Source organism: Mauremys mutica, chromosome 5 (genome assembly GCF_020497125.1).
Source record: "Mauremys mutica isolate MM-2020 ecotype Southern chromosome 5, ASM2049712v1, whole genome shotgun sequence".
NCBI lineage: Eukaryota > Metazoa > Chordata > Testudines > Geoemydidae > Mauremys > Mauremys mutica.
Window position 1 is genome coordinate 56067630 of NC_059076.1, and position 15880 is coordinate 56083509.

Below are 15880 nucleotides of genomic sequence, written 5' to 3' on the forward strand. Positions count from 1 at the left end.
TGCCCCACCAGTGACCGTGGACTCAGTGGATGGCATAGTGAACCTGGACAGTTCCTCCTCGATGTTCGCCGATGTGGAAGATGAGGAAGGGTCTGTGGAGGACGGCGCAGGCGACAGCGAACACAAAACCGCTTTCCCTGACAGCCAGGATCTCTTCATCACCCTCACAGAGATCCCCTACCAACCCTCCCCGGCCGTTAACCCGGACTCTGAATCAGGGGAAGGATCAGGCGGTAAGTGCTAGAAACATGTAAACATTTATTTTTTATAAAACAGGTATAAAAAATAGAAATACTATATATAAAATTTTCAATGAAAAACTATATGAAAAGTAGGTCCACACATATAGGGATTGAACAATAATCCTCCAGGGACAATTCAAGAAAGGTCTCGTTTAGGTCCTCGAAAAGCCTCCGCAGGAGGTTCCTGGGGAGAGGTGCCTTGTTGGGTGCTCCGTGGAAGCACACTCTTCCGCGCCAGGACATCCTTATGTAGATGGGAATCATCGCCTCTACAAGCATGGCCGCATATGGTCCTGGTCTCTGCAGGGCTTCCCTTAGCATCCGCTCTTTGTGACTCCGAGGGACCCGCATCAGGGTGATCTCGTTCATGAAATGCTGCATCTAAATAGGGCAATTAGTGTATTGTTACTGTTGTGAATGGTTGACTTTTACTTTGCATAACAATGACCCTCGCTTAACAGCCACGTGTTGTAGGCCACATAGGAAAAGCATACATTGATCTTTCCCGTGCACTGGCGGGAGTGGCTGGAAAAGGGTCAGAGTATATGATTTCCAGATTGCCTTTAGCGGGAGGGCACAGCTATCCATTAACTGATAAGCAGAATGTACTGTAAGGCTTACCAGGACTGTCTGCTAGACGGATTCAGCTGTCTCTCCCCGCTTGTCCGCTCTCCTGTGCAATGCCGCAGCCAATGAGAGCGTATTCCGAAATCTCGAACTTGTCCCGAGATCTCGTGAGACTTGTTGCCCTGTATGGTCTTGTTCAGAGAAACTGACTAGACTGTGTTCACTGTTCGCAAACATGTATCTGTTCAAGGAAATCACTTACTTTTCCCATCACACAGCTTCGGCTCTTTCCCGGACTGCCCCGGCATCCCCCTCGCAGAGGCTGGCGCAGATTAGGCGGCGAAAGAAAAAGACTAGGGACGAGATGTTCGCGGAACTGATGGCCTGCTCCAGAGCCGAGGCGGCAGAGCAGAGACAATGGAGGGAGACCCTATGTCAACAGCATCGCACACACATCGAACGGGAGGATAGGTGGCGGCAGGAAGACCAGCAGGCGACTCAAACGCTGCTTGGGCTAATGAGGGAGCAAACGGACATGCTCCGGCGCCTTGTTAATGTTCTGCAGGACCGCAGGCAGGAGGACAGAGCCCCCCTGCAGTGTATCTGCAACCGCCCTCCCCCGCCAAGAAGTCCTGCCCCCCCCTCACCCAAAAGTACAAGACGGAGGGGCGGTAGGGGCCGTGAGAACTGTCACTGCACCACTGCATAGTGCTAATGTACCACACACCTCTCACGCTATAAATTTGTAGAAGTGCTTCCCTTACAGGCTCACCCAGTCCCAAATCCAAGTTTCATCCCCCCACTGTGTATTAGATTATTAAAAGCTGTTTGCTGTTATTCACTGTTTCGGTCACGTCTTTCGTGTCAGAGGATTTTTTTGTGTATGGGGGGGGGGGATTTATAATTGCACGGTATAGCCTACATTACCAGGGTACAGACTTGGGGGCATGATCAACTGCAGGGCACACACACACTGCAATCAGTAGGCACCAGGGTCACTCTGTGTGGTGTATGCTGCCCCGGGTCATTCTGTGATGTGTATGCTTGTCCAGGGTCCTAGCACCTGCCACCCCCTTAATGTTAAGGCACGCTGCCCTTACCATGCACTTCCACCGTAGCAACGAGCCTCTCCGCTGCCCTGAGCCCCAGCAAGAGCCCTCATCCACGGACAGATACTCACCCTTCCCCCACACCCCTCACCCCTTCCTACGCCCAAACCCGCAGCCCACTGCCATCATCCAAACCCCTATCCAAAGAAGGCACCACTCGCCCCTTCCTGCAAACCCACCCCTTCCTGCAATCCCTCCCCTTGATGCACAACCACTTGCAACCGTCCCCCACCCCAGAGACCTATGTAGGAGCAGGAGGATGTCATTCCTCTATGGAACAAGCGGTCTGTACATCAGTGCACACCGTGCCCAGCACAGTATGCGTCCATGTTTCAACAACTGAACAGAAATGCAAAGTAAAACAAAGATTTATTAATAATGAGTGTAACAATTAATTGTATTTAAAACGTGCTTTGGAAGTGGGGGAAACTTGGAGAACGGGGTATGTAACCGCAGATCGAAATCGACACATACAGACACAGGCCCAGGGTCACTTTCTATTGAAAGCAAGTGGAGAGTCAAAGGTTACCCTGCTCTCCGAGGAAACTAGCTTTCAAAGCCTCCCGGATACACAGCGCTTCCCGCTGGGATATTCTCTCGGCACGGGTGTCTGGCTGAGCGTAAACTGCAGCCAGGCGATTTGCCTCAACCTCCCATCCGGACAAAAAGGTCTCGCCATTGCTCTCACAGAGATTGTGGAGCACACAGCAAGCAGCAATAACTACGGGGATATTCTTTTCGCTGATGTCCGAGCGAGTCAGTAAGCTCCGCCATCTCCCCTTGAGACGTCCGAAAGCACACTCCACCACCATTCTGCACTTGCTCAGCCGGTAGTTGAAGAGTTCCTTCTCTCTGTCCAAGGCGCCTGTATAGGGCTTCATGAGCCAGGGCATTAGCGGGTAGGCTGGGTCCCCGAGGATCACTGTAGGCATCTGCACATCCTCAACCGTTTCTTTGTGGTCCGGGAAGAAAGTTCCTGCCTGGAGGCGTCTAAACAGACCAGAGTTCCTGAACACACGCGCCCACCCAACGAAGATGTTGGTAAAACGTCCCCTATGGTCCACCAGTGCTTGCAGCACCATAGAAAAGTAGCCCTTTCGGTTAATGTACTCGCTGGCCTGGTGGGCCGGTGCCAGGATAGGGATGTGAGTCCCATCTATAGCCCCACCGCAGTTTGGGAATCCCATCGCGGCGAAGCCATCTCTGACGACCTGGACGTTTCCTAGGGTCACTACCTTTGAGAGCAGTTGCTCAACGATTGCGTGGGCTACTTGAATCACAGCAAGCCCTACGGTAGATTTGCCCACGCCAAAGTGGTTCGCTACTGACCGGTAGCTGTCTGGCGTTGCAAGTTTCCAGAGGGCTATGGCCACTCGCTTCTGCACACTCAGGGCTGCTCGCATCCGGGTGTCCTGGCGCTTCAGGGCAGGGGACAGCAAGTCACAGAGTTCAAGGAAAGTGCCCTTACGCATCCTGAAGTTTCGCAGCCACTGTGATTCATCCCAGACCTGCAGCACTATGCGGTCCCACCAGTCCGTGCTTGTTTCCCGGGCCCAGAATCGCCGTTCCACACCATGAACTTGACCCATTGCCACCATGATCTCCACGGCGCGGCGTACTCTGCTTTGTGAGAGGTCTGCGCCACTCTGTGAATTCCTGTCCTCACCGCGCTGCCGGAGCCTCCTCGCCCGATTTCTCAGCAGCTGACTGTGGAAGAGGTGGACGATAAGGTGCGAGGAGTTGACAACGGCCATAAGTGCAGCATGCTCGCAGTGCTGTGGCGTCCGAGCTGTAACCGACCAGAGAAGGGCGCGAACAGATTTCCCGCCGGAGCTTTCAGGGAGGGAGGGCGTGATTGACGGTTCTATGATGACAGTTACCCAAAACCACCCTCGACACATTTTTCCCCCCAGCAGGCATTGGGGGCTCTACCCAGCATTCCAATGGGCAGCGGGGACTGCGGGAACTGTGGGATAGCTTCCCACAGTGCACCGCTTCCAAAGTCGACGCCAGCCCCGTTACTGTGGACTCAGAAATTTGAATTAGTGTATTTACTGTGGATCCACAAATTCGACTTCATAAGGTCGAATCCACAAATTCGACTTAAGTAGATTCGAAATAGTCTTGTAGTGTAGACAAGGCCTAAATGTTTTAGCTTCCCAGCTGCTTGCTGTGATGATTTGGGGAATCTGTACGACTTATGAATTTTGTGTAGATCAGTAACTATGTATTTTACCAGGCTGCAAACCTGCACATTCAAAATGGAGTTATTTGTCTTCTCTGTGGTCTCGTTACTACCACATTGGTCTGAAATTCCTATGGGGTAGTGAGAAAGGCCTAACAATAGAACATCATTACACTTTGACAAGCAGCCATCATTAAGAGATGTCTTCTCCCCACAGCAAACCAGTTTTTCAAGTCTAAACTCACCGGCCATAGGGGGCTTAAAGTTATAAAAGGGCAGGAGCTGCTTTACTCAGGGGAATCACTTTTCTCCAACTCAAGATGAGAGAGAGAAGTAACCCAGCATGCAGGAACCTGAGGCAGCAGTGGATCTGCCTGACTCGTTACATAAACACAGATGGTCTCCCAAGGAAAGGGTGAACTAGGAAGGGCCATATTGTGGTTAGGATGGTGGCAGTTTTCTAAATGTATGTCTCCACCTGGAGCTAGGGGTGTAATTACCAAATGGCATAGACATTCTCATGCTAGCTCTCACTGAAGTAGTGAGCTAAAAATAGTAGTGTAGCTGGGCTAGCAGAGGTGGCAGCAAGCGGTGGCACTGGCTAGCTATGCTGTGTATGTATGCAAGGGGTTCAGGTAGCTCTGTATTTGGCACAGCTAGCCTATGCCCCCGCTTGCTGCTGCCCAGGCTAGCCTGGCTACACTAGTATTTTTAGTGCACTAACTCCATTAGAGCTAGCATAAGCGTGTCCACACAAGCAGGGAATCACACCCCAAGCTCTAAATGGGGCTCTCGTGCCTTACTTGTTAAATAAAAGTTAAAATCCTGTGCAAAGTGTCTGTGTGTGTTATATGCTACACTTACACTGTGCCTTGAGAGAGTTAAAGTGTAACCCTGTAAGTGGGTGCAGACTCACCCGGCGGTGCCTCCTGCTGGCTGTCCTCAGGAATTAGCTCACCAGCTGTTGGAGCATCCTCCACTGCTGGGCCACCATGTCACTCCCACGACTCCAGTGCCCTGTTGTCTGGGGTGCTGCCCCCTGGCAGTACCCCCACAGTTCTGGGTCTCCCCATCCCAGAGGAACCCCCAAGTCTCTATCCCCACTTCACCTCAGTCTTGGCTACTGCCCAGTCTCCATCTAGCCCCCGTTCACTGGGGCAGACTGCAGTATAAGCCACTCATCACAGGCAAAGGGGTTCAGACCTGCTGCTTATGCAACCCAGTACCTAATAGGCCTTACTAGGCCTGCAGCTTTCCTAGGCCAGAGCTCCCTTGGCCTTTCCCTAGCCCTGCACCACTCCAGATACCTGGTTAACCTCCCTACAGCCAGACCCTTCTCTCTTTATGTTCAGAGAGAGACTGCTGAGCACTTGGCTCCCAGCCTTTTTATACAGGCCAGCTGTGGCTGCTTCCCCAATCAGCCCAGCTTTTAGAGCTGCTTCCTTCTCCAGGGCTGCTTTTACCACTGCAGCCCTCCCAGGCAGAAGCAGAGGACTACCCCGCTACAAACCCCAAATGCTCAAACCTTTGGTGGGATTCTGGGAGAGGGTGTGTTTAAGCTACAGGGGAATCTAAGAAGTCAGCACTGGTTCTGGGGTCTGGGCAGAGGACTACAAGGTCACAGCTCTCAGAAAGGAGGGTGCAGACCCTCTGTCTAATACTGAGTGCCTGGGGACCCCCAGACTGCAACAGTGCTAGGCTCTGTTCAGACTCTGGAGGCTTAAAACACCCAGGTCCCTTCACAGCAGGCCAGTGAGTGGGCATGAAGGGTCGCTCAACCAAATTTGTGACACTCATATAGAAAGTTTTTGTCAGTTTATCCAGGGAGAAAGTGATATTAACAAGAGCCTTCCAGGTGGGCATCTGGGGAGCCATCATTTGATGTTCCTGATAGGTTGGTTGGTTGGTTGGTTTGTTTTGGTAAATTTGAAAAAATCACTTTTGCAAAAAGGGCATTTCCCATCAGAAAAACAAACATTCTCATGGAAAATTTCCAACCAGCTCTAATACTTACTACTGAGACTCTCACTTGGCTGGCATAGGAAAGTCTTTCTTGCATTCACTAGTTGAGGCAATTTGGTCCAAACCAAAGAAGAAAAGTCTCCCACTACAACTGGGAAGTCTACCTCACATTCCTATCATACATTTAAAGAACAACTGAATGTGGGAATCAATTTAAGCTATTCCAGACTGACTCCTGGGCCCAGATCCATAAACAGAGTGCCATTTACATGCATGTAAGCCAATGCAGGCAGACTATGAAAGAGCATCTGGAGAAACATTTATTTATTGCAATAAATAAGACATGTACATATGTTTACAAAACCTAGAAATATCTTGACAAGACAAACAGTTTATGCAACATAAAAAATAGAGTTAAACATCTACAAAGATTGTGATTTATAAGTAATGGAGAAAGAAGAAGAGTGGATGTGGAAGGTGGAACTCCCATGTGTATGACAGTGGTCTGTACATTAATTCAAATATTTTAAAGAACTATTTTAATCTAAATAATTACATGGCTGTATTAATTTGTTTGGCCTACATATCTCAATTATATTTGAAGGATAATTCCCGTCTCAGAGGGATCCATTCTCTTCTCAGGGTGCATGTCCATTAGTATTAACAGTAGTTATGCACAGGTATCAAGAAGGACCACATGGAGCTTCCCTTCCTTATGCAACTGGTCACATAATTAAGAAGGGTAGAATTTTCCCCGCAGAACATAGAACCCTAAGATACAAATAAATCAACAAAGAAATTAATAAAACCAGATGGATAATTCTTTTTAGACTTAACCAGATTTTAGGATTTTCCTTTAAAAGTCCGGGGTGGGGGGATAAATCTAAAACCAGACTGCTAAAACATAGGCACTAGAGGTCAGTCACTCTCTCATTGCACTTAAATGAAAATCAAATAGGTTGAACAGGCATTATTAGTATGTAAATATTTGTCTGAAATTTTTCCATATCTTTTAAACTAATTAATAATATGTGTAGAATGAGTCTGAGGTAGCCTGTATGTTGGAGAATTTTTTTTAAAACCCCATAAGGCAATATAGTGCTTGTACTAAAATAGTATTTCTTACTGAAAGAGCTCAGTGCTCTGCTTTGGAATCTGACATTTTGCCCTTCTATGTTTTATTTTTGTAACTGGCATTTACAATCTTTCCTTCATGCTTTGTGTTTACAATATATATTTGTATAATAAACACATAATACAAAGAATACTTTTGTTCTCTATAAGGTCTCACATGATCTAATGTTCCTTATCCTCTTTTTCCACTTCTTTCAAGTATCAGCCAGCTCTGTTGAGATTCCCTGGCACTTGCTGACAAATGTTTAGGTGGTGCCATTGCCAGTTCTTAATGAGCCCACAAGGGGATTCTACAATAGCCATGTCACTGTCCCTAGAAATTTCTTATTTAAGTTCTCTTGGTTCAGTGCTCTGGTTTGAAATGCAACTCACAGGTTTAAGTCACAGTTTGAAGGGTTAGCATGAATGTCCTGCCTGGTCAATAGCCTCCTCTCCTTTTGAGCTAAACTCTTGGTATGGAGGGGCAAAACCATGGAGTTAATTCCCTGGAGTTGCAGATTTGTAGCTTCCACTATTAGCTTTAATGTAAAATACATAATGTGAAGCTACAATAGGAAATTTTGACTACTCAGCCAGATTTCTGATCTCATTTAGGCTGGTTTAAATCCAGAGTAGCTGTTTATTTCAATGAAGTTACTCTGGATTTACGCCACTGTAACAGAGAGCAGAATCAGGCCTGCTGACACCAAACACTAACCGGCTAGAATTCTGTAGGTTTTATCTCCTGCACTTCACAACACAGCCTCAAGTTTACTGTTACAACAACCTTTTAGGTATCAGAAAATTTAGAGTATGAAACTCTTTTCTCAATTACCCTAATGAAAATCCAGAGTAACTCCACTGATCAAGTTAGTTTGGCTTTACACCAGGGTGATTAGGGCTCCGATTCTGCAATAAGTTTTGTACAGGCAGACCTCTCTGGCTACACACAGCTCACTGCCGGGGGGGGGGGGGGGGAGGGTGTGAGACTAGGAACAAAATTTGGCCCACAATAGAAACTATTTATAAGCAATACTTACACTAATTTAATATTTATAATGCACCTATTCTTCCTCAAAGTGGATATCACACTGATGAGGAGCATAAATAGGCAGATTAGACTAGAGAGAAGGCTGACTGCATGGAAGGAAACCAATATCTATAGCAGTGCAGTTAGTTACCCCTGAAGAATTCAGATTGGTCAAAGCATTGTGAACTTTCTGACATTTTACTTCAAAGTTTAAGGGCAGTTTATTTGAAGAAAAAAAAAGTTCTTTAAGTAGCAAAAGAGTTATACTGGCTTAAACTGCAAGGCACTATCATTCTAGGTCTATTTTCAGTGGTTTACAGCTTAGTGCCACTCCCCGCACCAAGTTCAGGGGGGCATCTAAGATGTGGCTGGATTCCACTGAAGCCAGTGGCAAGTGAGAGTGTTTAGCACCTTGCGGGAGGCACTCAGCACCTTGTTAGATCAGGCACTTAATTGAGAAAAGGTTCTGGGAGGTGATGCTTCTCCCACTTACATCAGCACTGCCCTTTATTTCAATGGGAGGAGGAGCTGGCCCCAATATAACCATGTGATTCACACTACAGAAGCTGCAGTCAATTAAAAACTCAGGTTCAGCATTGCAGGATTCTGACAGAAAACCTGAAGATGTACATAATGAGCCTGGGATCCAGTGTCATTTTAACAGAGAATACCAAAAACAACAGTGCACTTTGGAACTGAAGTCTCCGAAAAGAAGCTTGGTTTAAACATTTTCACATTGACTGGGGTTTCTAAAGGTCAGTGAACAGAAAAATGAAAAGTTTGGGCCTTGATCACATGTTTTTGTCTTTCTGGAATACAGGTACCCACGGAAGTGTCTTTTTCTTTGGAGATGCTACAGTGTTTCAGGTGAAGAAGGGTGTGAATTCTGTGCAGCTTGGATTTCTGTAACACAGAGTGAACTATCCTAGTTCCAGTACCTTTGAGGCAGTGATTTCCCTATACTCCCCACTAAATTCCCCCCCTCCCAGTTTTTTGAACTAGTTACATGCCAATTTAGTGACTGTTTGGAAATTTGAATTGAAATTGAAACATTAATACACACTTTAAAAACATAAAGTGTATGATAAAATACATGTATCTGAAAAAGTATAATAGATTTGAAAAGTATGAACATAGACTATACAGCTGTTGTTTTTTATGACAGTGTCAGTGCATTCATTTCGGTGATGTTGGCTAACCTAATAATTTAAAATTATGATTTGTAAGCAAAGTCTAAATGTGCTCTCCCTGACAGCTAGTGATGAGCTGGGGGGAAAGGCTTCAGGACCAGATTGTATTTACATTCACACCTAATCTACCTAGGTATCCAGCAAACAGAGCTGTGTTGCCCAAGTGATAGATTTTGGCTGGGGTTGGGTTACAAAACACTTGAATGCGGGGGAGGGGAATGAAATATTGTTGCTCTTATTGTATGAGTAAAGGGCAGTATAACTGTACTTAGCCTGTGCTGATTGAGGGCATCAAGAGAGAGGGTGGGGACAGGTGTTTTGCATGATGGTCTATCTGAGTCACAAGTACTATTTGACCTGCCCCTCTCCACTGTTTAAAGACAGAGCTGATTAGGCTCCATAGATAGTCTTTTGTTTTGTTAAGTGACCACAGCAGCTGAAATGACTGATAATCGGGTTTAAGTGCTCAGACTTGCTGTGGGACAGTGTTTCTGTGGAAGAGACAGCCTAGTCTGCACTAGCAGCGAGGTTCCCCCACTGAGAGCTGGGTGGAACCTCAAGAGACCAACTTGCAGAGGTCACAGTGGCAGCAGAAGGTGATGGCACAGGGCCATTGGCAACAGAGTGATGGAGTGAACAGTGGCACAATGAACAACAGTGGCCAGAGTGAATAGTGAGCAGCTGGAGGAACAAGCAAGGTGCCTTCTTGCCCCCCACCTGGGAGGTAAACTCATGTGAAAGCACCTCTGAACTCTGAGTCTCCATTGACCAAGGACAACACCAGTGAGTGGGGGCGGTGGAGGGAAAAGTGAGGGGCACATTAAATAAACATTTGTTTGTTGGACTATATTTTAGTGACTTTGCTCCAGAATGCTAGATCTGTGACTGGGAATGGAAACTTATATAAATGTTTCCTAGTAGGCCAAGATTTTTAAAATGCATTATTTGCCAAGGTTGTTATCTCACATTGTTGCTATCTTGAGAGGTCATTATGTTGGGGAGTTTCTGTACTAAACTTTTATTATTATAATTAATTTTTACATAAGAATGGCCATACTCGGTCAGACCAATGGTCCATATAGCCCAGTATCCTGTCTTCTGACAGTGGTCAAGGCCAGGTGCTTCAGAGAGAAGGAACAGATCAGGTGATCCATCCCCTGTTGCCCATTCCCAGCTTCTCGCAAACAGGCTAGGGCCACTCAGAGCATGCTGTTGCATCCCTCCCCATCCTGGCTAATAGCCACTGATGGACCTATTCTCCAAGAATTTACCTAGTTCTTTTTTTAATCCTGTTATAGTTTTGGTCTTCACAGCATCCCCTGGCAAAGAGTTCCACGGGTTGACTTTGTTGTGTGAAGAAGTACTTCCTTTTGTTTTTTTAAAACCTGCTGCCTATTAATTTCATTGGGTGACTACTAGTTCTTGTGTTATGTGAAGGATTAAATAACATTTCCTTATTCACTTCAGTCAAGATTTTATAGACCTCTGTCATCTCTTCACTAAACTGAAAATTCCCAGTCATTTTAATGACTCCTCCTGTTTCATAACCCTAATCATTTTAGTTGTCCATCTCTGTACCTTTTCCAATTCCAATATATCTCTTTTGGGATGGGTGACCAGATCTGCACACAGTATTCAAGGTGTGCACGTACCATGGATTTCTATAGAGGCAATATTTCCTGTCTTATCTATCCCTTTCTTAATGACTCCCAACATTCTGTTTGCTTTGTTGATTGCTGCTGCACATTGAGTGGATATTTTCAGAGAACCATCCACAATGACTCTAAGATCTCTTTCTTGAATGTTAACAGCTAATTTAGATCCCATCATTTTGTATGTATAGTTGAGATTATGTTTTCCAATGTGCATTACTTTACATTTATCAACATTGAATTTCATCTGCCATTTTGTTGCCCAGTCACCCAGTTTTGTGAAATATCAGAGGGGTAGCCGGGTTAGTCTGGATCTGTAAAAGCAGCAAAGAGTCCTGTGGCACCTTATAGACTAACAGACGTTTTGGAGCATGAGCTTTCGTGGGTGAATACCCACTTCATCGGATACATGTAGTCCCCAGTTTTGTGAGATCCCTTTAACTCTTTGCAGTCTGCTTTGGACTTAACTATCCTGAGTAATTTTGTATCATCTGCAAATTTGGCCACCTCACAGTTTACCCATTTTTCCAGATCATTTATGAATATGTTGAACAGTAATGGTCCCAATACCAACCCCTCAGGGATACCACTGTTTATCTTTCTCCCTTCTGAAAACTGATAATTTATTCCTACCCTTTGTTTCCCATCTTTTAACCAGTAACTGATCTATGAGAGGATTTCCCTCTTATCCCAGGATGGCTTACTTTTCAAAAGTCAATTTAAATTATTTTTAAAAAAAATTTTTTTTAGAAATCTAGACCTGTTATGTGTTTTGATGGATTTTGCATTATCCTTATGTTAAATTTGCATTATCCTAACAAGACATTTACTTTATTCATATCTCTTTTATATGTTGCAGGTGAAAATGAAAAGACAAACAGTACAACAATTTTTCCCCTCAAAGGCCTCAAAAACTAAACGAAGTGAAGAACACATCAAGAACCAAGAATATATCAACATGTCATCTGACGGTTCAAGTGGTGTATCTACATCCGACCAGTCCGAAGCATAAATACAGCTACCTACTGAAGAAACAGTGTCTCCAAAACCTAAAGACAGTTCCCGATGTTTGTCGGTCAAAATGTTCCCATTTATTGAAGTTACAAAAGATGGCTACTGGTGCACCTCTTGCGAAGAAGGAAAGCTTTCCAATTGGTTATAATTGGTAAAAGTGGAGGAGCTTGGTTTGTCAGACCGATCAGCAAAGCCAATGCTGACAAACTATGCGAAAAGGCAGCAGAACACCAGGCCTCTGTAGTGCAGCAACATGCAGAAAGCCTTATAAGCCCACTTTCAAAGCCACTTTTAGAAGTATTTAATGAGGCTGTTAAGAATGCTGGAGACACAACACAGTTCATGCAAACAAACATGGCTGTGGCATCATACTTTCTATTTAAGCAAGAGATACCACACACTATAAACTGGAGGCCAATGTTAAGTGCATTGTCATTTGTTCATCCTGAAGCTGAACTCTGGTTCTGAACAAGACCAGCAAATGTTCACTATCTTTCTGCAAGAAACTCAACTGCCTGGCTAGAAGCATGCGGTGCAACAGTGAAAGACTCAGCAATTGAAAAAGTTAAGAACTCTCTCACCACATTCAAAAAATTTGCATACATGCACCGATGCAAATAGGCATCAAATATTAAGTCATTGTGTATGTTATCTTGATGTCAGTGGTAGGCCAGTAGATGCATTTCTAGATGTTCAAGTTACAGAAGACACATCGGCTGCATCTGTGACAACCCACATCTTAGAGTTAAATGCTTGTCAATTAGATCCCAAACAGATGGCTGCTTGTGCATTTGATGGAGCTGCAAACTTCTCTGGAAGACATGGTGGAGTACAAGCTTTTCTCAGAGAAAAGTATAACCCCAATCTCTCCTATACACACTGCATAGGCCATCTACTCCAACTAGCACTAGTACGAGCTGCAGAATCTTCAAAAGACATTTATAATGAAGACATATTTATAGCTTTTTATTCTTTTTTCAGCAAGAGTCCAAAAAGACTGAATATCTTGGAAAATACACTGGGACTGAAGTTCAAATTAGTCCAACCTGGGAAAACACTCTGGCTTTCTCATGAGCAATCCTTGGCTGTTTTAAAATTCCTTCAGCCATTATTACTGGCTTTGGAAAGTATCTACCAAGATGGGATGAATCTAAGTAGCGAGGCTGGTGAATTACTTTTTTCTACTACATTCAGAGAAGACTATTGCCATTCTCTCTCTCGTAAGTCTACTGTTGAAACCACTTAGGTCATTAAACAATGCCATCCAGGCATCTGCTACAACAGTAGTAGATCTTTGTCCAGCAATAGAAGCTACATTTAGATCAATCAGAGAGCTATCCATTGAAAAAGTACTGGAAGAAGCAAAGACTTCAGTTTACTAATGAAGGCATTTATATTGAATCCTTAAGTGAAGAGGACAAGAAGTGTTTGTTAAGACAACTGAAAAAGTACACAGACTTGATTCTTAAAAATCTACAACAGTGACTTCTAGATTCTACTCAACCTCTACGTAGCTTTTACAGCTGCCTGTCCTATAAAACACTGACAGTTGAGTGGAGTGAGGCACTACCAGCAATAGAGTTGCCATGTGACCAGGACAGAATAGAGAATTTGAACACAGTGGAATATCATACAAGGAATGAAGATTTTACTTCAATTTCTTTTTTATCATCACTAGTGGCTTGACCCGATCTTTGTGCTGTTTCCTGGGATGAAAGAAGTAAGAATTCATCTCTTGCTACTCCCAGTCACAACAGCTACAGTTGAATATTCTTTTTCATCATTGACTAGAATTGAATAGAAGCCACCAAAGATGAACATATTGCATTCAAGAAGTTCATTAACAGAGTTGTGCAAAATTATAACAAGAAGCCAAGGATGTAGAAGTAGTGCTTCATAGAAGGCTTGAGTAGCCAACTTTACTTTGTGTGATTTTAAAACATAAAATGGTCATGAAACATTTTTCAGTTTTTACTATGGTGCCATACAGCCCACCTTCACCCTCAGTCTCACCCCTCATTGGCCCTGACCACCCCACCAACACCCCCGCAAATTCAAACACGCTCCCTAATTTCAATTCCTGGGGAAACCACTGCTTTGCGGCCTTCTGAAGGCTGCAACATTTGGCCCATTAAATGTTTCTAATGAGAATGGTAGTATGCTGTACTATACTGAACATTGTATAGTACCCGGTATATACCTACATCTTCATTGCCTAAACAGAAGAGTTTTTTTTAATCTATATTAATCTCACTTCTTTTAATCATACTTCACTTATTAGACACGGATGAGGATAAGTTTCCCCTCACAGTTTCCTCTGCATCTTCCCACCAAGCAGAGTGACTTGTTGCACCATAGAATGGGGAGCAGGTTTGGCCTGCAGACTCTGCAGATCACAAGGCTCCACACGGAGGGCCCAATCTTGCAAACATGCATGTAAATCCCTGACTATTCATGCAACTAAAGTTTCTCATGTGTGTCCATATTTGCAAGATTGGGACCTCGCTGGAAATTGCCTAAAAAGGGGTGAGGAAGAGGCAGATCTATGGACCCACCCCAGCTTATATTACTGCATGGGTGCGCCAGGTGAGCAAGCTGCAATGTCCTAAGGAATGGCATGGCAAGAGCACATGCTCCTTGCAAGCTAGGAACAATCCTTCCCCCTTAGTTCTGTACTGCTCCCTGCTTAGGGTTAAATGACACAAGTATAAACATCAGAATGTTATTTACTAAATACAATACATTATCAACAATACTCTAATATTAAAACAAGATTTTTTTAAAAGAGCATGAACTGCTGATCTGTTTCAAACCATTTAAAATCCATTTTCTTTACATTAACTTATCTTGCTCTAAATTTATTATTTTGTTTAGAAACGTGGGCCTACAGTGATGTCAATGGAGTTACACTACTGCAAAACTGGTGTAAAGTAGTTATTTTTTTGGTAGTATGTGCAATGACTGTGTGAGACACAGTATACATACTTACCTGCTAAAGAGGTATGTGTATGAAGTCTGACACTAACACCAGACCTGACTGTGTACTATCGAATCCTTATTATATTCATTTTAAATGGAGCATCTCCTGTTTACATTTGTATTTTAAAATTTATACTAAGTTGTGCCTCTTTGTGACTAGGATTTAAGCATCAGCACATACAATTCAGGAAATAAATTATTATTTACAATTAATTCAGCGTACAATTTTATAGTGTGGTGTATATTTCACTGAAGAAAAACTGTTTAAGATTAATATTTATTTAAATGATAATTTGAAGGGGCTTTCTATTTAATAGGTACTAACCATACCCCATCCTAAATGGGCTTCAAGGTTGAAATATTAGTTAACAGAAAGCACCCTCAAATTATCATAAAACTTCAGTGCACTCTTTGTATTGATAAACTGTCCGTAGTTAGGGTGGATTGTCCTATGTAATATAGCAAAATATTGATTGTTTTCCCACTCTGCTCCACTTCTCCAAAATGCTCTATCAATAAATTTCAATGGAAGTAAAAAAATGTTTCTCCTAAATGTCCCTATTTCTCATGAGACTAAATTTGGAATAAGGACTTTGATGTTATGTTCCCTGAGGGAGGTCCTAGAACATCTTGTCTTCAACAATGACTATGTTGTTTTAATTTTACAGTAGTGTAGTGCTCACTCCCTGTGATATGGCTATGTATTCAGATGAATAAAGCATTTATGTTTTTATAAAGGGTCTACCAGGAACATTTTATAGATTTGTTTTTTAAATATTCAAGTCCTTGAGTTTTAGGTTCTCCCCCTTTTTAATACACAGTATTAAGTAGTAATAG

General features: G+C 43.8%; 1 protein-coding gene across 7 annotated transcripts in view; it reads right to left on the reverse strand.

The window, feature by feature from the left end:
• Positions 1–6504: 6504 nt before the first annotated feature.
• MGAT4D (MGAT4 family member D) overlaps positions 6505–15880 on the reverse strand; it is a 134799-nt gene continuing 125423 nt past the window's right edge. For all 7 annotated transcript variants that reach the window (XM_045019640.1, XM_045019637.1, XM_045019638.1 and 4 more), the window contains one exon: positions 6505–6836. In XM_045019640.1, coding sequence (XP_044875575.1) covers positions 6726–6836 — 111 coding nt within the window. In that variant the 3' untranslated portion in view covers positions 6505–6725. The remainder of the gene's footprint in view (positions 6837–15880) is intronic.